Raw genomic sequence first — 23,232 nt, 5'->3', positions numbered from 1 at the left:
CACCGAGATATTTCTTTATCCCAAACATGCACAACCAGACATGGGACTCAGACTCTCAGAAACTTTTTGCCAGCTTGTCCAATGGTCAGGAATTCTGGGAGCTGAAGTCCAAAATACTTGGAGTGCCACAAGTTATGTAGGCCTGCTTTATGAATAAACAACTATTCCAAAATCCACCAAAAAAATCCAAAATCCAAAATATTTCTGATTTCAAGCATTTTGGATACACAAAATAATCTGTATTTCTGGAAAAGAATGAACTCTAATATACCCTTGATATAATTAATTTCAGCAAAGTTTCATTACTAATGAAACAATAGCAATAACATCTCATCTGTCATCACTGCTTCCTGATTTAGTAATGCACGAGCCATGGCCGTATTATACATAGCATGGGGAAATTATCTTCAATAAAATCAAAGGAGATTTGCCCACAAATGCAGTTGATTCAACAACTTTATTTACAGTGCAATTCTGTGACCAGCTGCAGAGTGACAGGAATAATAAAAAAAATCCCCCCTGACTTCAATAAGGGGACTCTATGGCTCAAGATCAGAGATGAGCAAAGTTTGGCTTACAGCCTACGTGTAGATTGAACTGTGGTCAGTGATGTATTCAGTTGCTGGTTCTTTTCCAGGAGAGTTGCCAGGCAGCATTAGGCCTGATGATTTTACACAAATGCATTACATGGTTTTAGAAATGATTTTGGAACAGTCATTCTGAGGACTTAATTTCATTCACTACTATGGTTAGAGGCTCAATGCGCCTGTCTTCGCCTCAGGGTCTATTTAGATAAACACATTTTTTAGCCTTTCACTCATGGAATATATCAACTACTACATCAGAAACAAACATCCAATTTGTAGGCAAGTGTGATTTTGTATTGTCGAAGGCTTTCATGGCAGGGATCACTGGGTTGTTGTAGGTTTTTCCGGGCTACATGGCCATGTTCTGGAGGCAATTTTTCTCCTGACGTTTCGCCTGCATCTATGGCAAGCATCCTCAGAGGTAGTGAGGTCTGTTGGAAGTAGGAAAAATGGGTTTATATATCTGTGGAATGACCAGGGTGAGACAAAGGACCCCTGTCTGCTGGGGCTAGCTGTGAATGTTTCAGCTGATCACCTTGATTTGCATTCAATGGCCTGGAAGCGCCTGGGGGGAATCTCTTGTTGATTTGCTACAGCCATCTTCCTCTCACACTAACATTTCTATCTACTTGACCCAGGCAAGACAGTACAAGAATACCAAAAATACCATTCTTGGGGGTCAGCATGCAGCCTAGGAGTACACCCTTTTCTACAAAGCTTGAAATCTTTAAAGTGGAAAAGGCAACTGGATGGTTAAAGCCAGGCGTCAAGGGAATATGCATCTTGCATTGCTGTTTGCAAATGGTACAGCAATTACCACAGATTATCAAAATTAAATACAGCAAGGTCTACAATCACGGCTGCAGTCACAGATTTCTGAAATGCAACTGCAGGGGAAATTGCCTTAAAAGAGTTTGCTGTGGGTTTTTACAATGCACCTTTTGAGCAGATATAACATGGAAGAGGGTCATATGATATGAAGACCATAACTCTGAATAGAACTTCCATATTTATTTTCAGCAAGAGTTCCCTGCAAGCCCCACTGTCCTGCAGGGAAGGAGATGCAGCTCAGTGCACTTTGCCTCTTTGCATCTAAAATATCACAACCTAACATATGTGACAGCCACTGTCAAACATACAAGGGGTCTTAATTAAAGGTTTCCCTGACCCACTTAATGTGGACTGAGAGCAATGAAACTTGGCACAGTTATTAGTCCTTCTCTGCATAGGTGCCACCTAGGGACGCACACTTAAAGAATCATAGAATCATAGAATCAAAGAGTTGGAAGAGACCTCATGGGCCATCCAGTCCAACCCCCTACCAAGAAGCAGGAATATTGCATTCAAATCACCCCTGACAGATGGCCATCCAGCCTCTGTTTAAAAGCTTCCAAAGAAGGAGCCTCCACCACACTACGGGGCAGAGAGTTCCACTGCTGAACGGCTCTCACATTCAGGAAGTTCTTCCTCATGTTCAGATGGAATCTCCTCTCTTGTAGTTTGAAGCCATTGTTCCGCGTCATCAGACTGGAAAAAATCAACTTATATCCCCATACCAAAAAAGGGAAATGCGAAAGACTGCTCAAACTTCCGTACAGTGGCCCTTATTTCTCATGCCAGTAAGGTAATGCTCAAGATCCTGCAAGGAAGACTCCAGCAATACATGGAGCGAGAGTTGCCAGATGTTCAAGCTGGGTTTAGAAAAGGCAGAGGAACGAGAGACCAGATTGCCAATATCCGCTGGATAATGGAGAAAGGCAGGGAGTTTCAGAAAAACATCTACTTCTGCTTCATTGACTATTCTAAAGCCTTTGACTGTGTGGATCATAATAAATTGTGGCAAGTTCTTGGTGGGATGGGCATACCAAGCCACCTTGTCTCTCTCCTGAGGAATCTGTACAAGGACCAAGTAGCAACAGTCAGAACTGACCACGGAACAACAGACTGGTTCAAGATTGGGAAAGGCGTACGGCAAGGCTGCATACTCTCACCCAACCTTTTTAACTTGTATGCAGAACACATCATGCGATGTGCGGGGCTGGATGAATGCAAAGCTGGGGTGAAAATTGCGGGAAGAAACATTAACAACCTCAGATATGCAGATGACACCACTCTGATGGCCGAAAGCGAGGAGGAGCTGAGGAGCCTTCTAATCAAGGTGAAAGAAGAAAGCGCAAAAGCCGGGTTGCAGCTAAACGTCAAAAAAACCAAGATTATGGCAACAAGAATGATTGACAACTGGAAAATAGAGGGAGAAACCGTGGAGGCCGTGACAGACTTTGTATTTCTAGGTGCAAAGATTACAGCAGATGCAGACTGTAGCCAGGAAATCAGAAGACGCTTACTTCTTGGGAGGAGAGCAATGTCCAGTCTCGATAAAATAGTGAAGAGTAGAGACATCAGACTGGCAACAAAGATCCGCCTAGTCAAAGCCATGGTATTCCCTGTAGTCACCTACGGATGTGAGAGCTGGACCTTAGGGAAGGCTGAGCGAAGGAAGATCGATGCTTTTGAGCTGTGGTGTTGGAGGAAAGTGCTGAGAGTGCCTTGGACTGCGAGAAGATCCAACCAGTCCATCCTCCAGGAAATAAAGCCCGACTGCTCACTGGAGGGAAAGATACTAGAGACAAAGTTGAAGTACTTTGGCCACATCATGAGGAGACAGGAAAGCCTAGAGAAGACAATTATGCTGGGGAAAGTGAAAGGCAAAAGGAAGAGGGGCCGACCAAGGGCAAGATGGATGGATGGCATCCTTGAAGTGACTGGACTGACCTTGAGGGAGCTGGGGGTGGTAACGGCCGACAGGGAGCTCTGGCGTAGGCTGGTCCATGAGGTCACGAAGAGTCGGAGACGACTGAACGAATGAACAACAACAACAACAAACACTTTGCTTGTAGAAGTTGGCAGATTGCTCCAAAAGCCTCATTGTAGCTTTGGAAATCAGAGTCTCATCATCTGAAAAATGCTTGCCCTTCAAAAACAACTTCATTGTTGGAAAGAGGTAGAAGTCCAATGGTGTGAGGTCAGGTGAATAAGGTAGAACTTCAAAGCCACAGGAGCATGCTTCCATTTGGGCAACATGTGAGTGGTACATTGTCTTGCAGAAGGCAAACACCTTTGGTGAGCATGCCACATCTCTTGGTTTCGATGACCTCCCGCAGCAATGAAGCATAGTATGCCGCAGTGATCATGGTGCCTTTTGCTAGGAAATCCATCAATACTACTCCGTGCTCATCCCAAAATACTGTGAGCATGACCTTGCCTGCCGAGAGTTGGGCACATGCCTTCTTTGGAGCTTCATGATGTTTTCATTACATCGACTGGACTTTAGTCTCAGGATCATAGTGAAGGACCCAGCTTTCATCCTATGTCATCAGTCTGTTGAAAAAGTCCTCCTGGTTTCCATGGCACATCGTCAATAGAGCCTGAGAGCTTTTGACTCATTCCTGCTTCTGGAAAGGTGTGAGCAGCTGAGAAACCCAGTGAGCTGATACATAATGCATGTGAAGATGGTCTTGTATTATTTTTTTCCATGGACTTCACATTAATCTTGACATTTTGGGTTAGGTGGTGAATGGTTACACGGCAATTTTCCAAAATGAAGACTTCCACTTGCTATTCATCAATAGCAGAGTGGGGTCGCCCTGGAATTGGAGCTGTTTGCACCAAAGTCCAACCACGTTTGAATTGACAATGACAGTTTTTGACTACATCATATGATGGGGAATCATCACCATAAACCTCTTTCATCTCATCAAACATCTCCTTTGGTGTCTAGCCTTTCAAATAAAGGATGACTGCTCTGTATTCCACTGGGTCCATTATCAAACCTCACACCACTTCCACATCTGTAAAATCAAGACTGATATCAGTTCTGAGTTGTAAAATGACACATAATCTATAGAGACTTATATCATTTCACATGTGGAGTTTCAACATCCTGTGATAAATAGAAGTGGGACAGGGGAGATCTTTAATGAATGGCCCCTGTATTGGTTGAGAACCCATATCCAAAATGCTTGAGAACAGAAGTGTTCTGTATTGCTGATTTTTTTCCTGATTGTGCAATACCTGTATTTGGGATCAAAGTCTAATCACAAAATGAATTTATGTTGCATATACATTGGTTTGTTTAAAAGCAGACGTGAATAAATCAAATTTGCTACAGTAGTGGAAAATGACATTACCCCAGTGAACTTGCCTACTTATCGGGATTTCTGGCATTTTAAAACTCTATCTTTGGGCCATACTTCCACTTTGATAAATGCAGTCATATGAAGAGTGACCCACAGAGTGGATATGTTTTTATGAAAAATATAACAGAGTGATCTAAAGGAATATCCACACCGTACAACAAGAGCAATATAATTCTACTTTTATCATGACTCCACCTATGGAATCCTCAGGATTGTACTTTGGTGAGGAACTTAGAATTCTCTAGTCTAGTGTACTCCTTTCAATAATACAATTGCTCCTTCACATATTTGAGTTAAGCATTTGAAGATTTGATTATACGCAGATCACTGTATTTGCCATTTCTATTGTTACGCTATACATCAGCCTGAGGTTGTTAGGAATCATGGGAGTTGAAGTCCAAAACACCTGGAGGGTCAAAGTTTGCTCATGCTTGTTATACATGATAAAAATGTTCTTTCTAGGATCTTCAGTGTGATTCAGTGGTCAACTCCTGTTGGAAGTTGAATGCAGAATCTCTCTGGAGAACATAAGAATCCCTAGGAAAATATTCTCTAACGTTTAGTTATACTAGTATTTACAGGTTTTCCACTTTTGTGGGTACCCTGGGCCCATAACCCAATGCAAATGTGCAGGAACTAATGTAGCTCTGTAGCTAAGAATTCCAAGCACTTCACTCCAGTGTGAAGTATAAATTAAATAATTCCATAGGCTGGAGCCTCAGCAATTAAAGGAGTATAAAAGTGCTTTAGGTGTGCAGTGTAGATACACTCTACATTGCCCTTGCCTTGCAAAACCAGAGTCCATATGGGTCACATCAACTAAACCGTAATTTATGTCATTTAATTGCAGCATCTTTCTAATGCAGAATAATTAAGTCAACACTTGCACAGTGAAAAATCATTTCCAGATTATCCTAAATCCTTATTCAGGATTTAATCCCTATCTTCCATTGAAAGATGATAATTTCTATCACAATTTGGCTATTGTATGGTATAGAGGAACTTACCGCATGTGCAGGATTGCATTGGTCTATGGGACTCTTGAAATCCGTCTTTAACTCATCAAAGGCAATTATCTGTAAGAGAAACATTGAAATCATATTAATTGTATAAACTTTTTTCTTTCACAATAAGTAGCAAAATTTCTTATTAATAAGATAAATGTATCAGTTCAGCTTTATTAAGTTTGTTCAAGGCACCCTACATTGGTGTAGTCTGAATGAATTTCATTAATGTAGTGTAAATTCAGGGGCCCCTGGTGGCGCAGGAGGCTAAACCACTGAGCTGCTGAACTTGCTGACCGAAAGGTTGGTGGTTCGAATCCAGGAAGCAGGGTGTGCTCGGCTGTTAACCCCAGTTTCTGCCAACCTAGCCATTTGAAAACATGCAAGTGTGAGTAGATCAATAGGTACCGCTTCTGCGGGAAGGTAACGGCACTCCATGTAGTCGTGCTGGCCACATGTCCTAGGAGGTGTCTACAGACAACACCAGCTCTTCGGCTTAGAAATAGAGATGAGCACCAACTTTCAGAGTCAGACATGACTAGACTTAATGTCGGGGGGGGGGGGGACAAAGTATGGGTCATCAATGCTGAAATCCCAGGCAACAGCAGAATTGACAAGAAGCAACTGGAAAAGCTCACACGATGCAAGGATTTAAAGACTGAAATGCAAAAACTTTGGTCCAAGCCAGCAAAGGTGGTCCCAGTGGTGATCGGCTTACTGGGAACAGTGGTGATTGGCTTACTGGGTGCAGGCCTGCACTTAAAAACAATCGGTGCTGATAAAATCACCATCTGTCAGCTGCAAAAGGCCACCCTATTCGGATTTGCAAATATTATTGGCTGATACATCACACAGTCCTAGACACTTGGGAAGTGTCCGATGTGTGATTGAATACAAAAGCCAGCATAGTGATCTAGTTTGCTGTGTACTAATCTTGTTATGCTCAGATGATTCATTGGAACTTGTGCCACAAATACCATCTGCCTGCAACAAAGAACTGGTGGGATCACAAGTTACAGAGAATGAACACGTCAAGCTACTCTGGGGCTTCCGAATTCAGACAGACAGAGTTTTGGAGCACAATACTCCTGACCTCACGATCATGTTAAAAAATCAAGTATGGATTGTCAATGTTGCAATCCCAGGTGACAGCAGGATTGAAGAGAAACAACTGGAAAAGCTGACACGATATGAGAATTTAAAGATTGAACTGCAAAGACTCTGTTACAAGCCAGTAAAGGTGGTCCCAGTGGTGATTGGCACACAGGGTGCAGTGCCTAAAGACCTTGGCCTGCACTTAAACACAATCAGCGCTGACAAGATAACCCATCTGGGAACTGCATGCATTATTTGCTGATACATTACACAGTCCTAGACACTTGCGAAGTGTCCGCCGTATGATCCAATACAACATCCAGCAGAGTGTCTGCTGTGGGCTCATCTTGTTGTGTTAATAATAATAATAATAATAATAATAATAATAATAATAATAATGCCTTTGTTATATTGGTTTTGTCATGTTGTTTCATACAAACTCTTTCCCTCCATTTTCTTCTCATATTCACAAAATCTAAAAAAAAGTTGTAAAAAAGGTTTGCAAAAAGGCAAAACTTTTCCATTTAACTGCACATTACCTGTTGAATGCCCTTGTAAAAGATTACAAATTCTGAATCACTAGAATTGGTTTCATGACTAACATTTTATGAGACCACACAAAATGACGTCTTGCTCTTGTGAGGTTGTATTAAACAGTGATTTACTTGAGGCTTCACAATTTATGAAGCCCTAAATCCCTTGCTATTAAATTATATCACAAATGAGAACCATAATGCTATGTAAATCCAGTTTGGCTGTCTTGGGATACAGGTATACCTCAGCTAATGAAGCAAATGTGTTCTTGAGCATTACGTCTTTAACAGAAACTTCATACCAGAGATATAAATAATTTGGAAAAAATAGGGATACATTTCTACACTTCAAAAAAGAAAAAAAAACAATAGTTCAACATTCAACAAATCTTTTATTCAAAAGTAGTATGTACATATGAAAGCCACGTCAGGAAAACCTTGCAGAAGTAAACAAAACATTTTGAATCTTCTAGAGATGACTTGAAAGCTTCTTTCCAAATCTGTCCAAGATTTTTAAAAAATCTTACAGTTAATGACTTGAGGGTTACTTTTTGATCTATTAAAATTTCCGTATTCCAAATGTTAACTATGTGTATTGAAGGCTTTCATGGCTGGAATCACTGGGTAGCTCTGAGTTTTGTGGGCTGCATGGCCATGTCCCAGAAGCATTCTTTCCTGACGTTTTGCCTGCATCTGTGGCAGGCATCCTCAGAGGTTTTGAGGTCTGTTGGAAACTAGGAAAATTGGGTTTATACATCTATGGAAAGCCCAGGGTAGGAGCAAAACTTTTGTCTAGTTGAGGTAGGCGTGAATGTTTCAATTGGCCACTTTGATTAGCATTTATTGGCTTAGCAGTTTCAAGGCTTGGCTGTTTCCTGTCTGGGAGTATCCTTTGTTGGGAGGTGATTAGCTGGCCCTGATTGTTTCTTGTCTAGAATTCCCCTGTTTTTGAGTGTTGTTCTTTATTTACTGTTATCCTTTTGGAATTTTTTTTAATACCGGTAGCCAGATTTTTTTCATTTTCATGGTTTCCTCCTTTCTGTTGAAATTGTCCTCATGTTTGTGGGTTTCAATGGCTTCCTTGTGCAGCCTGACATGGTAGTTGTTAGAGTTGTTCAGCATTTCTGTGTTCTCAAATAATATGCTATGTCCAGGTTGGTTCATCAGATGCTCTGCAATGTGGATAGGAATGGCAGAACTGAAAACACACTTCTCAAATTCACTAGTATTTGCCCAGAATGGGACCAAATGACTAACAACCAGAGCATGAATCTTACACTTTGCTATATCTAGGTTTGCTACTTTATGGTTTGCCAGAAAACAGCATGGGGCTTTTCCTGTTCCTGTACATATCTAGTTATCAATGAATTCTACAACAAAGCATGACCCTGGAGGACCTCAACTATTATATCCTGTCTTATTTAATGAGTGTTAAGTGCTGTGAAGAATCTCCAATGTCAATTCCAATTCTCATGTATTTTGTTAAGCAAATGCATTAGCAGTGCTCTAGTACGCTGAACTGTGAGTAGTGCTTCAGCTAAAGCAACCTCAATTTCATAATATCTTTGACAATATAATTAATGAAAGAGATGATTTGGGATGGATTAAACAGATCTTCAATAAGAAATTGTGCTGTGGGAATCATTGCCGACGCTGTTCCAAAGCCACTACAGCATAGCAATGCTATCAAATCCCTAAGCTGGCAATCATTTCTATCAATAATTATGAAAACTCAATTATCAGCAGTCCTAAAGGACTTCAGTGAGAAATAACCACTGCTTAGACATTCTGGGATATTCATTTGTCTTCATTACAGCACTATGGTCAAGCCATCGTCACTAATACACAAAGACACACCGGAAATAAGCTTTCACTCTCCTTTCTCTTTATTAATATTCTAACTGTCTTTGCACTGCCCCTGGGAATATTTACCAGAAGGATTCAGACTGAGAAATATTCCTGCCCTACAGATTCTAAATGCGGGCTGACTACATTCCCGACTCCAAATGTATGCTGAATATATTCTAACCAGGCTTGGAAAATAGGACACTAATTAGTCTTTCTCCAGAGACTTGCTGCATTAGGAAAACAATGTGCATGATCCCGCAGAGGGAAATTATTAGTTCAGTTGGCCTAGACTGACATCTAGTCTTGGCTTTTTTAGCCTCAACAAGGATAAATTAAAAGCACAACATTGGGGCAGGAGGAATGGGATCCACAAATCCAGGATGGGTGACACCTAGCTATTGTGCAAAAAAAATCTAAGGATTTTAGTAGGTTGCAAGCTTAAAAATGAGTCAACAGTGTGATATGGTAGCCAAAAATGCCACACTATCTCTACAGGAATGTAGTTCAGATGGAGGGAACAAACAATACTTCTCTATAATAACAGTCCTGTGCCCCTAATCCCTTCAAATGTGGGGGGCTGACTGTAATGCTCCATACTCTCCTGGAGGAAAAGACTAAAGAATACTGGCTACCCAGTATTAAAAAAACCCTCCAAAATCATAACAGTAAATAAGGAACAACAATCAAAAACAGGAGAATTCCAGACAAGAAACCATCAGGATCAACTAATCTCCTCCCAACATAGGATCCTCCAGGAAGTAAGAAGCCCGACCCTGAAACTGCTAGGCCATTAAATGCTAATCAAGGTGGCCAATTGCAACATTCACACCTACCTCAAGCAGACAAAGAGTTCTTTCTTCCACCCTGGACATTCCACAGATATATAAACCCCCTTTTCCGAGTTTCCAAAAACCTCAAAACCTCTGAGGATGCATGCCATAGATGCAGGCAAAACATCAGGAGAGAATGCTTCTGGAACCTGACCATTGTGATGGCATGCCTGAGCCTATGGGAAAACTATACTGTCTGGGTTTACTCAGGGGCTATCTCTATACCTTCTGTTAAGATTAAGACCCTTTAATACACACAGAGGCACTTTAGGCAAGATGAAAAGATAACCAAATGGGTTTACTGCAAACAAGATGAACAAAGGGTTAACTCCACCAGGGACTATCATAAGGTTACTTAAAGCAATATATTACAAAAGGCGCCTTTGCTGGCTTCAGTCATCTCTCTGGATTCTTCTGCCTCTGGTGCAAAGTGATGGTTATAAATTGTCATGATCTTCTTGTGAAGCATAAGCTGGTCATAAGCTTCTGTTGTCCTTTGGACTGCTGGTATAAAAATACTGCTGAATGCTGGTGCTAAAGATGTGTTGTGACTCAGCTGGAACCACAGAATGCCTCTGATGAAGATGATGGGATTCAGGTTGACAATCTGGTTCAAAATGTCCCTGCTATAGTCAATGAGGAACAGGGTGTGGAAGTTCAGTTTCCCACAGCAAGCAATGAGTTTGTTGATACTGAAACTAGCCAGGTGCAGGTGCAAATTGACTTAGAGAAGGACAGTTCTCAGCTGATAATGAGCAGGAAGGCAAACTGGATAACACTAACGAACAGACTGACCTTGATGAAAGGGGAACCTTAGATCGTGCTGACCATTTAGAATTCAGAGTTTAAAGGAGTGTGAGAATAGCTAACAAGAAGGAGGCCAGAGGCCAAAGAAACACCCTCATGTTTTGCAAAGGGGATTAAGCAGTGTGTTTGGGACCAAACCTTTGTCAGAGCAACTTTTCGTTTAACCAAGAAGCTTGCATTTTGCTTGTCTGGATTGTCTTACAGTTCTCGTGTTCATGGTCTCAAGACTCAGTCATGTTCTCATGGGATTTTGTTTTGCTGGTGTCTTTTTGGATTATGCTTCAAAGTATTATTTTGTATTGATCTTTTGGAACATTACTTTTGTTTTTAATAACTTTTTATCTTTTACTTTTTAATAAACTATAAAGACTTCTGGCTGTGTGCAGTTTGGTGTTTTCAGCAAGGCGAATCTATTCTGAGGTGCGGTAGTATGCCTGTTTTTGGATTACTAGTCCTAGGGTTACCGGACAATCCCAAGCCTAAATCACAGTAGATCTGCTGTAGAAAGAGGAGGAATCCAGCAAGAGAGCTCTCTACAGGGAAATGGAATAGACCAACTAAGGTTGGCCTCTGAGGGGATTTAAGTTCCACCCAAAACTGATACCAAGGAAGGTATTTACACTATTGGGAAAATCTATGAACAGGGGAAAGTAAAGCAGAGGAGAGGAAAAGGCAGAGACATAACTTCACAGCCATACAGCCCAGAAAACTCACAACAACCTAAAGAATGAAAGTCAGAGATAAACGGAAGAGCAGAGGGAAATGAAATAGAAAGAGAATTGAGATTATAGGACTATGGGATTTCTAACTGAAGGAAAACTGATATTTGTCTAGTACTCATTTTTTTTATTTCACATTTCCCTTTCATGTGCAGTAACTTCTCCTATAAACTTTAACCATCAATTGTCACCCTACTGATCATATTCAGAAAAGGCTTTCCATATATTTCAGGTTTATTCAAAACAACTGTCTGCCCATGCCAAAAGGATCCTAGATTATACACCCTTGTGCCTCTTTCAATATAATCACAATTCTTAAGATATTTGTAGATATAACCATTCCTCCAGACAGTGACAGCTTGAATACAGAAGTATTAGGATGAGGAAGAAATTGCATTCTTTTCAAGAGACATTGGATTGAAAATTGTTAACCGTATAAGTGGAATCAGCTGAGGATCTGTGTTACAGGGATTTGTGGTTTCTGTTTTGTGAGGGAAAATACTATTGCATTAGATGTCTGGTGGTATTATTCAATTCATCGTTTCGGAATACAATATAATTGGCTTTGATACTCTTGTCTAGTTTGATCAGTATGATTTCACATGAACAAATTAACCCTTTTAAAACAAAGCAAAACAAAGAGTGTTACAACTGGAAAGAAGAACTGAAGAGGATTTCACCAAGGGATTCTACATATGGCAAACCATATCTGAATATGCCTCAAAGGAAAATAGAACTGGAAGAGGCAATGGCAAAAGTATGATAGCTGGGATCCAGTGCTAGTAGCGCTACGTTGGTTGCGTAACATGGCTCTGAATTAGAGAAGGGAACATGTGCGCCAGACAGGGCACCGAGTGAGAGATGCAGCTGTGGCAGGATACCTATGAAGTAATGTAATGCAGGTGGGACAGGATACCAGTGAAGTAATGTAACACAGGTGGGACAGGATAACAGTGAAGTAATGTAAGAATGACTGGATTTCATTATTTTTCACCACTGCTCGTATTTCTCCCCTCCTTTCTATCCTTCTTTTCAATGCAACAATGTTCGGATAGCCTACATCAGTATGCTTTGCTGTCCCCCCCCCCCTTTTCTACCGAACTACTTTGTTGACTCTGTTGTAGCTGCATCTCTCACTGCGTGTGGTCTCTCCTGCACGTGGTGCTATGACTGGTGCACATGTTCCCTTCTCTAATTCAGAGCCGCATTATGCAACCAGCACTGGGTCCCAACTATCATACTTTTGCCTAGGCAACAAGGGCCATCCAATCCAACCTCCTGCCATACAGGAATATAAAATCCAGAAATATGGCCATCCAGGCTTCAAAGATACTTTTTAACCACTATCTACGCTGGATTTTTCATTACTGAATAGTTCTTACTATCAGGAAGTTTAGGGTGAAATCTTTTTCCTACATCTTGAATCCAGTGCTCTTCAGAGAAGAGTCTTCAGAGAAACAGAAAACAAGCTCACCAAAGAAAATCCTATAAAATTTGTGAGGTCACTTTAAGTTGAGAGGCAACTTGAGATCATCTAATTTACTGCCTTACAAAGTATTAATGAATACTTTTGGATAAAAGTATCTTTGTAACATGGACTTCAGGCATGAAACCAAAACTGGAGTGAAAGAACAATGTTTATCCAGTAAAGAGGCAGAACATGTTCAGCATGACTCCATCAGAATTACTACAAAGAAGGACAGCTGGAGGGATGAAATATATTCCCTTTTAGGAGAGATTAGAGCATATGTAGCCATGCTAGTTCCATGCCCCGCAGAGACTGTCCACAAGGGTGCCAATTACTGCTGAACAGCATGGTGAGTATCTGTTCATTCTGAGTGAATTTGTCATTTAATGGCAGCGAAATCCATCTGGTGTTCCATGATAAAAGACTTTCGTCTATAGGGTAAAGGTGGGGGTGAAGGCTCTATGCAATGGTAGAGCTAATTATGGTCAGATGTTAAGTTTAGCACTGAATAAATGTGAATAGTGTTCATTTCTTATACTTGGCACTTCTATAGCATTTTCATAGCTAGAATATGACTTGTCCTCAAAATATCTTGTATGTATTTAGCTGTGATAAATAAAAGATTGGGGGTTTTTTTACATTTATATTCCCAAAGGGGAATCAGGGCAGAGCACAACATATATACGGCACACATTCCATGCTGGAACATAAAATATAAATATACACAAACACTAAAATCAGTTACATCTACTTTAAAATCAGTAATTTAAAATCATCTCAAAAAAACATGTGGCTCCGGTCAGTGGAGTGGGTTTTCTATTATTGCCTCATTGCACTGTCCCAAAGGCTTGGTCCCACCGCCATGTCTTTACCATCTTTCAGAAGGACAGGAGGGAGGGGGCTGATCTAATCTCACCAGGAAGGGAGTTCCATAGCCAGGGAGCAATCACTGAGAAGGCCCTCTCTTTCATTCCCACCAAAGGCACCTGTGATGGTGGCAAGACCAAGAGCAGGGCCTCCCCAGAAGATCTTAGTCTTTGCAGTGGTTCATAAAGGGAGATGTGTTCAGACAGGTAAATTGGGCCGGGGCCGTTTAGGACTTTATAGGCCAAAGATAGCACTTTGAATTAAGCCTGATCGCAAACAGGCAGCCAGTGGAGCTGACGTAACATGGGATTTGTGTGCTCCCTGTATGCCACCCCAGTAATTAGCCTGGCGGCCTCTCATTGGACTATTAGTGAATGAGCACAGGGGAAAGGTCTGTGCTCTGTGGTAAAGTGGCAAAGCACAGATAAAATCCCAGGTTCAGTCCTGGCATCTCCAGAAATGCTGGTTGAATCGCCTGACTAAAATCCTTGAGCAAGGATGGACAAAAATCCAGTCCTCCAGATCTTGTTGGACTGCAGCCTCCACTAGCACAAGGGTGCATTTACACAGGCTGTAGATCCCAGGGCTGATCCAGAGTGGGGTATTTCCTAGCCACTGCAATGGCAGGAAGATAGCCACATAGTCAGGTACTATGCCAGCAGGAGATAATCCACATGATCCAATGGCATCGAACCTGATTTGGCACCACAGTACAGCCACCCTTATCGTTGCCATCCCAACATCATCATAGTGGCAATGATGAAGTACAAAATTGCTCCTGGTCTTTGCCTGTTGCAAGTTCCAATGCTTGCTAAAGCACCAGCGAGATGCGACTTCATCAAACATACCACCGGAATCATCATGGATTGTGATGATTCTGGTGGTGCCTGTTCCAGGGCATGGGGAACCTATGGACCCATGCCCCGCATTGCCCAACTCACTCAAGTTCCCATCCCCCGAGGGGAAGCATCTGCCACCCAGCTTCCCCCTGTTGATCCAAAGCAACATGGGAGGCATGCGTTGGTTGGCCTTACATTTTATGATGGAGCTCCACCGGAAATTGCAGTGCATCACAGGATGGGAGCTGGCGGACTCTGTTGTAAAAGGATAGGCAAACCTACGCATGCTGTTGAATTCAACCCCAACTGATGAGGACATTGGAGAGGAGACGGGCAAGTGCCATCCAACCTCCATGCCACTCAACCCCATGGAGAGTGAAATGCTGGGTAAACAGCAGCAGCCAATTTTGAATCAGAACCAGCCCAACTATTTACATGTGACCAATGTGAATCAGACATTCCATTTAGTTTAAATGGCTGTGAGTGTTAAGTAAAAGTTTATATAAGTTATCTAGTTCAACATATTAAGCTATGTTTATTTATCTTGTTATATTAATTTTTATCAAGTTGTGTTTGATTTGTTATATGTTGTTCCTGGTTTTCGGCATTGAATGTTTGCTACTGTGCTTTTTATTGTAAGCCTCCCTGAGTCCCCTTGGGGAGATAGGGTGGGTTAAAAATAAAGTATTGTTGTTACAAATAATAACAGTAATGTAGCTTGTGCGATAGAAAGTAGGTTTCGAAGGTGAATAATAGCTTCAGCAGAGGGGTTGGAAATCATGCTCTGTATACTCCACAGTTTTTCCCTTTTTAAAAATGTTTCTTATATAGTTTAGGTAAAAAAAGCTTGTGGTTTACAAATACTGTAGTCTCTCGCTTATCTGACATTCTGTCTTATCTGACACTCTTATCTGATGCTCCCCTTTTCCTCCAGCATTTCCCCTTCAATTAAAGGAGCTCTCCACATCTCCCTCTCCATTCCCAATAAGTGAAAAAAGCAAGACAAGGAGGAGGAGGAGGGAGGAAAGGGGGAAAAGAGGCAGAGCCAGAAATGGAAGTGTCCTCTCTCCTTCCCTCTGCGATTTTCATGCTCCTCTTCAGCATCCGGGCACTTCCTGCTGGGCTGCTCTAGCCCGGAGGCTAGAGTGCTTTGAGCCCCTGTTGTTAATATTCTAGGTGTCTAGCACCGTGTTGGACAGGTAACAGTAGGACACTCTGTATTGTTCGATATTTTTGTTTATCTGATGTTCTGCCGGCCCGTTTATGCCGGATAAGCGAGCCTTACTATATTAACCCCTATTTGTTTTATATTGTTTAAAATCTTTTGTGGGTTTTGTGTGTGTGTTTGTTTCTAATAAAGATATGAATAAAAAAAGACTTCCCAGTACTGCACCAAACATACACACATAAGACAGAGAGAAAGAAGTCAACACAGTGACCAGTTAAGACTCTCTTTTGGGAAATGGCTATGAAATATAATGATGAACACTTGCACAGATTGACACCACCGCCTTAACCTTCATCATTACAAAGAAGATGAAACTACATGAGGACCAGCCAAAATATTTGGCTGCCTCAGGTGAAAAACAGGATAGGTCTCAGCTGACTCAAATGTGCATTTGCTACCAGGTCTTAGCTTTATTACAGCAGTCACAATTGTTATTTTTCCTGGTAGGAAAATGCAGCAAGATTTTCATATTCTGCCTGGAACTGCCCAGCAGCCCAAGCTCAAGCATCACTGCACACAGGTGATGAAAAACAGCTACTCAGAAGTAAGCTCCCACATTCATTCCACTTGAGGCTGCACGCTGAGGGGATGTTTAATACAGCTGTAATGTCTTTCCAGGCATCAAAGTCTCATCATTGCTGGGATTTACATATAGCAGGTGTGATGCTTAATCCTCTGAGAAAGTCAGAAGTGAGCAATCACTCCATAATGTCCCAGTTATCAAATCAAAATTACATACAGCTTTATGTTCATTTATCATTTTATATCAACTGCCAAATAGGCTTCTTTTCCTGCAATGGGTCCTTTTCTTCGAGAAAGACTGAATATTTACCACTGTTTAATAATAGATGAAGTGTGTATGTAAATGTTTTTAGATCAAAGTGTGCTAAAACAAAGGAGGGTTACTAGAAAGGGGAAGAAAGGGAAAGGAAAACAATAAGCAAAAGAAAAGATGAGTATCTTTTTTCAAAGATTGAGAAGCAGAGGAATAAAATTTCCGATGCAGCACTTATGTTCCTAACATGATAAAATAAAAAGTAAAAATAATTCAAAGCACTTTGGGAGTCTTGTATTTTCACATTACATTTCCTGATGTAACAACAAGACAAATTGGTGCCATATATCAATTTATTATTAGATTTTTAAACTGTATGCATCCATGCTGCATCCAGGCATAATTATCACCTGTATCATGTCTGTCCAAAAAGAAAATTTCAAAATGTGATCAAATACCAATTCATCAAACACCAATTGCTCCCAACATAGCAGAAAGAAAATGTTTTATTAATTGTATTTCCTTTTTACAGTTACAGTCAGGCACCGACAATACAATGAAGACACAATGCCCATTTGCTATAGAAGCAACTCATTTAACACAGTATGAAGCTCCTTGCTGCCATAGGAATATTTATTATTGGTATCTTTAAGGTCAGACTCAGCATTTGACTCAACTGAGTACAAGATGTATTCCAAGATGTACACATCCATTGCCATTTATATAGCAATTTGTTATGTTTTTATAGAAAATGGATTTGCCACCAATGAGGATGTTTCCATTGCTTTCAGTTTTTGCAACTGACAAAGAAGCACAAATAACTACTTCATCACACTAGAGAATGAATCCACTTTAAATCCGGTTTCTGCCTCCTGCAGAATTCTGGGCTTTGTAGTTTAGTGAGACTGTTAAAGGCTCCTCCCTATACTACAAACACCAGAATTCTGCAGGTGGCAGCAACTGGATTTATAGTTGATTCAGTCTCTAGTGCGATGAAGTCCTAAAAAATAACAATAAAAACAGCATTTTTATGAAAGTCTGTTAGCTAACATACAAAATAAAGGAAAGTCATATATATGTAAACTTGGCTTATTTCTTAATGACTTTAATCATGCACATTTGCAAGATTTTCAAAGATTATTATACTTAGAATGATCTATTTTTTCCAGTATTTCAGCTATCTCTAGTTTCACTCTAGTCAATAAGAAATCAATTAAGTCTTGGTGAAGCTTTTCCTCTATTTTCTTCACAGGATAGATGTGCCGGTGCTTTGCAACTCTGAATGCATATTCATAAATCGCTGTTGAAGTGGATCTGAACAGATGGGACAGTCATGTATTACTCCACTTAGAGTCTGAGTTGGAAGTCCCCAAGTCTGCCTTGAAAGTCTTTTCAGAACCTGCACCTGTTCTCTAAAGCATCCTCCACAAAAGTCTCGGTCTCTCACTTGCTCTATCTGTCTCTTAGGCATTTTCACAAGTATGACATTAAGAGGAGTGACACAAACGTTCTTCAAATTTCGTAAGTTCTAGGTGGAGGCTCTTGCCTCATTGGCACTATGAATAGGATGGTGAGGTGCAGCAGTTGGATCCAAACAAAGAGATAGAAATTTCTCCAAAAGAGATTTTGTTTCACCAGATGTCCATTATGGAAGCGATCTCAGATCTGCATGGTACCTTTTTCTTTACAGGCTCTGTGCTGATTAAATGTTGCTTAAAAGGCTGACAAGGAAAACGGCAGGGCAACATCCGGATTTTCAAGATGTCCATGTTAGAAGACTTTCACCTCCTCCCCTTAAAAAACACCCTATTTTCACATTACGTGCATCTTTTTTATTCAATGGCAGAAGAAATGAACAACAGTGCTGTGTTTGGTGTTATATCAGTAAATCAATTAGATGAATGAATTTAATTATTATATGCTTTCTATTTCTTCATTACTCTGATGGTATGTTTCAGGAGATCTACAGTAATAGCAATCAGAATTGGTGAAAGCAGACAGGCTTGTTTAATGTCTTCTAAAATAAATAGGCTCTAAATCAGTGTTTCTTGACCTGGGGGGTCAGGACCCCAGTGGGAGTCGCAAGAGGGTGTCAGATGGGTCACCAAAGACCATCAGAAAAAACAAGATTTTCTGTTGGTCATGGGGGTTCTGTGTGGGAAGTTTGGCCCAATTCTATCGTTGGTGGAGTTCAGAATGTTCTTTGATTGTAAGTGAACCATAAGTCCCAGCAACACAACTCTCAAATGACAAAATGAATCCCCAACCCCACCAGTATTCCAATGTAGGCATATTGGGTATTTGTGCCAAATTTAGTCGAGAATGAAAATACATCCTGCATATCAGATATTTACATGACAATTCCTAACAGTAGCAAAATTATAGTTATGAAGTAGCAACGAAAATAATGTTATGGTTGGGGGTCACCACAACATGAACTGTATTAAGGGATCGAGGCATTAGTAAGGTTGAGAAGCACTGCTCTAAATCTAGTCTTTTAGCATGGAGAGCTTCTTTAGAGTCCTCATACATTCTTGTCAATGGAGAGATTAAACAATCTACATATCCTTGTTTAATAATAAATTAAAGTGTTACATTCTAAATCCTCAAAGTCCTTTGGAACAATTAGTAGCAATACACATAGGGTTTTTAAAAATCTTTTTGTTGAGTAACATTTAAAACTTGTCTAAACTTGTCAGTCATTTATCATTAAGGCAAAACAATGGTTAATTATAGATATCAGACTGTGTAAAGCCCCTAAAGTGCTTCACTGGTATTGCAGAAAGCAATTTTATTGTAATAATGATGCAACCGATGTGTGTGTCCCGGTGACTTGCTCCAGCCAGTGGTTGGAATTGTCATCACTCTCCCACTGAACATTTGTCTGGGGGCACATCCACATAGCGCCTAAAATGCACAAGCGCCAGAATTTTTAGCTGAGGTGTCCAAATGATGCCTCAGGTAAAAGCAAATTAATTTGGGACAAAGCAGGAAAACCCTGCTTTACCCCAAATTAATTTGACACCTGGAAAGACCCGAGGTCTTTCAGAAGACCTCGCTATGCTACTTTTGGTCCCAATCCATACAGCTGTCTTGGGATTTTTGGGCTCCTGGAGCCTGAAAACCCCAAGACAGTCCCCACCCCCTCCCAAAACCCCTTTGAAAAGCCTTAACAAGAGAATATAACTTAGCAATCCAGCATTTCCCTGCTGCTGGGCTTCTGCTGGTTTAAAAAATGATGCACCAAGAGAAAGAGGGAGGAGAAAAATTGCTCCTGGCCCCTACTTCTCATGTTGCATCATTTTTATGCACCAGTAGAGGGCTGGCAGCAGGGAAATGCTGACCAGGTAAGTTATTTTGTCTTTTTAAGGCTTTTCTGGTGGGTTTTCTTTTGTGTCCGGAAGATCCAGCAGGGCATGTGAACACCTCCTCCCACACACGGAAAGCACGGATGTTTGGCTGGTGTGTGGACTGTAATGCGGGCCCAATTGGGTTTTGAAAACTTGCTGTTGAAATAACAACTTGCAGTTGCTCTTTCAATTGCAATGATAACGTTATGTTTTATTTTCAAGAGTTTCTTCTAGCTTCTTTGAAAGTTCTTTTTAGATGGTTCAATTAGGTTTCATCTTTGGCCATATCTAAGTTCTTCAACTGCCACGTAACTTTAGTCATTTCAGACACTACTTATCTGTTATCTAAACATCTATTCAACACAGGAAGGGCTGTTTTTACATTGAAGATGTTCCTTGATGACCTCTTCTTCTTTTCTATGCCAGGGGAATTCCCGTATAAATAAGTGTTTCATAACAGAATTGTGGTTATTTTTTATTTAGATTTTTATAAAATTCCAAAATACTAAAGCAAATTTCATTCATAAAATACTCCCAGTTTCTAATAGATGGGTTTCAGGTAGCTCAGAGCATGGTCAGAAATTATTATTCGGTTTACAACTTCCTGTCTATTTAATTACTTAAGGATATCAATATCAGGAAGTGATCTATACATGAGTAGGAATAAAATATACAGTATTTTCAGCTCCGATTCTTCTCTTCCCTGTCTAAAAAGATGTACAGTTTCAATGAAGAAATCAAAAGAAAGATTTCACTGAGGGTTTTGTTAGGGTCCAACAAGTATACAATGCAGTATTACATTTGTATCTTCATGAGTTATAGCTCTATCCTCCTTAAATCTATTCAGTGACTGATGCATTTGGGACATAAATTCTGCCTGCTCAATACTGGAGCATAACAAGAGCCTAGAGTGAACATTTCATCTGCTAATTTCCCTTTGATAAAGATGGACTACATATGGGATTTTACAATATATCTTCCAAAACAAAGGCATAAGAGAAGAAAATGGCTGCACCTTTTGTCTTCTTTTGACAGATCCCATATTCATCGAATATGGAATAATCACCGTTATTTGCAGTTATATTAATGTGTATAGAACAGTGTTATCAACTTTGAGGGCTAGCATTGTTTTATTAATCTCAAACATACTGATATGAACAATCTAGCTTGGCAGGCATGACACAATGGAGTTGACATCAACCAAGTTTGGTTCAGGCCCATCATTGGTGGGGGTTGCAGTGGTCTCAAGGAGTGAGTGAAAGTACTGTGAATCCCATCATCCATGGCAAGTGTGGTCCAGATCCATCGTTGGTTGGATTCACAGTGTTCTCTGGATGTAGGTGAACTGCAACTCCTTTAAAACAAGGTAAACTCCCCCCAAACCTCTTGTTCAGTTGCTGATCAATTGCTGTGTGCCATAGGGAAGGGTAGGAAAGGGTTAAAGGAAAGGGTCATACAAATTCCACACCAATGTTGAGAGTGGAAAAACAGAACATCTAAGATGAAATTGTCCCCAAATAAAAGCCTTCACTTGGGTGGTGGGTAGTATGGTATTTGTAGAGGATATTGGCAAGGGTTGGGAGACATGTTCCTGGTGCCCGCTCTAGCCTGAAATGTCCTTGGAAGGAGGGCCATAGGTGGCTCCCTCAGCATTGTGGGTTATAGCTGTTTTTGGAGGCAGGAGGCTGTCTGTGGATGTGGACACTTCCGCACATACACTTTTTCACTTTTCACTTTTATTATGTGTATAGATAGATTTGGAGGCAGCACGCAGGTGTTTAAGTAGGCCAATATGTCCTACTTAATGGTCTTTGGGATTAGCATTTCTTTCTTCACCATTTCACAAAGGAGAGGGGTCTGTCTTCTGCTTCTTCAATGTCTATCAACTCTGCTGGGGAGCAGGACCTCCCACTGCTTCAGGCTTCAACTTTTCAGAGTCCAAGAGATTGTTGTTACCAGGAGCTACCGCTTCCTGGCACTCTACCTCCTCTTCTCTGTCTGAATCACCCAACTCCCAAGTGTGAATTATTATATGTTACATCGTGGGATGAAACATCCTGATAAACATCTCAATATAATGTTATAGAATATAAGTGGAGTGTCTGTGATTTTCCATGAAGGGAACATATACACATGTATATACCCAAGATGAGTTCCCCCTCGGGGATGAGTAGGACGGGGTATAAATATAAGAAATAAATAAATAAGATGCTGTCACACTCTTAGAAAGTTTAATATTTACTTCAGTTTTTACCATTGTCATTTTAGCATATAAATGTTTAATACTGTTTTAACTATCATATTCAATACTAGGTTTTAACTGCTTCTGACATTGTTTCTTAATGCCTAAATGTATATATTCTTATTCTGACGTTTGTACATATATATATATATATATATAGAGAGAGAGAGAGAGAGAGAGAGAGGTGCTGGTCATTGACCATAAATAAATGTATCATATCATACCCATAAATACTTACATAGCCAGAAATACAGTATGGTCAATGGTTTCAATATTCACAGATTCACTTACCCTTGTTCCAAAAAAACATCCCTTCTCTGGAAGTGTGTGTGGACCTCTCTAGGTCCTCTAGTGTGATTCTATGGAATGTTTCCAGCCAAAATATAATAAAAATATAATGTTTGCTATTATATCGAAACCATTGATCATACTGTTTTTCAGGATATATAGAAATTCATGGTTTAATACATGTGCATATATTTACCTTCATGGAAAATCACAGACATAGCAGTGCAGACTATTTTGCTACTACAGTAAAACCCCAACATCTATGGGTGATAGGTTCTAAGATCCTTCCTTCTCTCTCCCCACTGTTGATAACACTGTTGTACCTTCCCATATAAATGTCCTGGAAGTTCCAGAAATTATTTAACCAGAATGTTGATATGAACCTGGCAGGCCCGTAGCCAGGATTTTGTTTCGGGGGGGGGGGGTGAGTTTGAGTGAAAGGGGGTCTACCTTAGCAAACCTTTTGTATAGTTACCCCAATACCCCCATGCATATGGGATATATTGAGCATGGTGATCAGATCATGATATGAATAAACATAACAGTTTAAATAATG

At 40.5% G+C, this 23,232-nt stretch overlaps 1 protein-coding gene across 2 annotated transcripts in view; it reads right to left on the bottom strand.

Moving 5' to 3' along the window:
- The window catches only part of CNIH3 (cornichon family AMPA receptor auxiliary protein 3), a 99,892-nt gene that overhangs the window by 35,356 nt on the left and 41,304 nt on the right, over positions 1–23,232 (bottom strand). For both annotated transcript variants that reach the window (XM_060754191.2, XM_060754190.2), the window contains exon 2: positions 5,791–5,859. In XM_060754191.2, the coding sequence (XP_060610174.1) occupies positions 5,791–5,859 (69 nt within the window). The remainder of the gene's footprint in view (positions 1–5,790; positions 5,860–23,232) is intronic.

This window comes from Anolis sagrei, chromosome 1, assembly GCF_037176765.1.
Source record: "Anolis sagrei isolate rAnoSag1 chromosome 1, rAnoSag1.mat, whole genome shotgun sequence".
Classification (NCBI taxonomy): Eukaryota; Metazoa; Chordata; class Lepidosauria; order Squamata; family Dactyloidae; genus Anolis; species Anolis sagrei.
The sequence above is the reverse complement of the archived record's forward strand: the minus strand, read 5'-3'. Positions and strand labels throughout refer to the sequence as shown.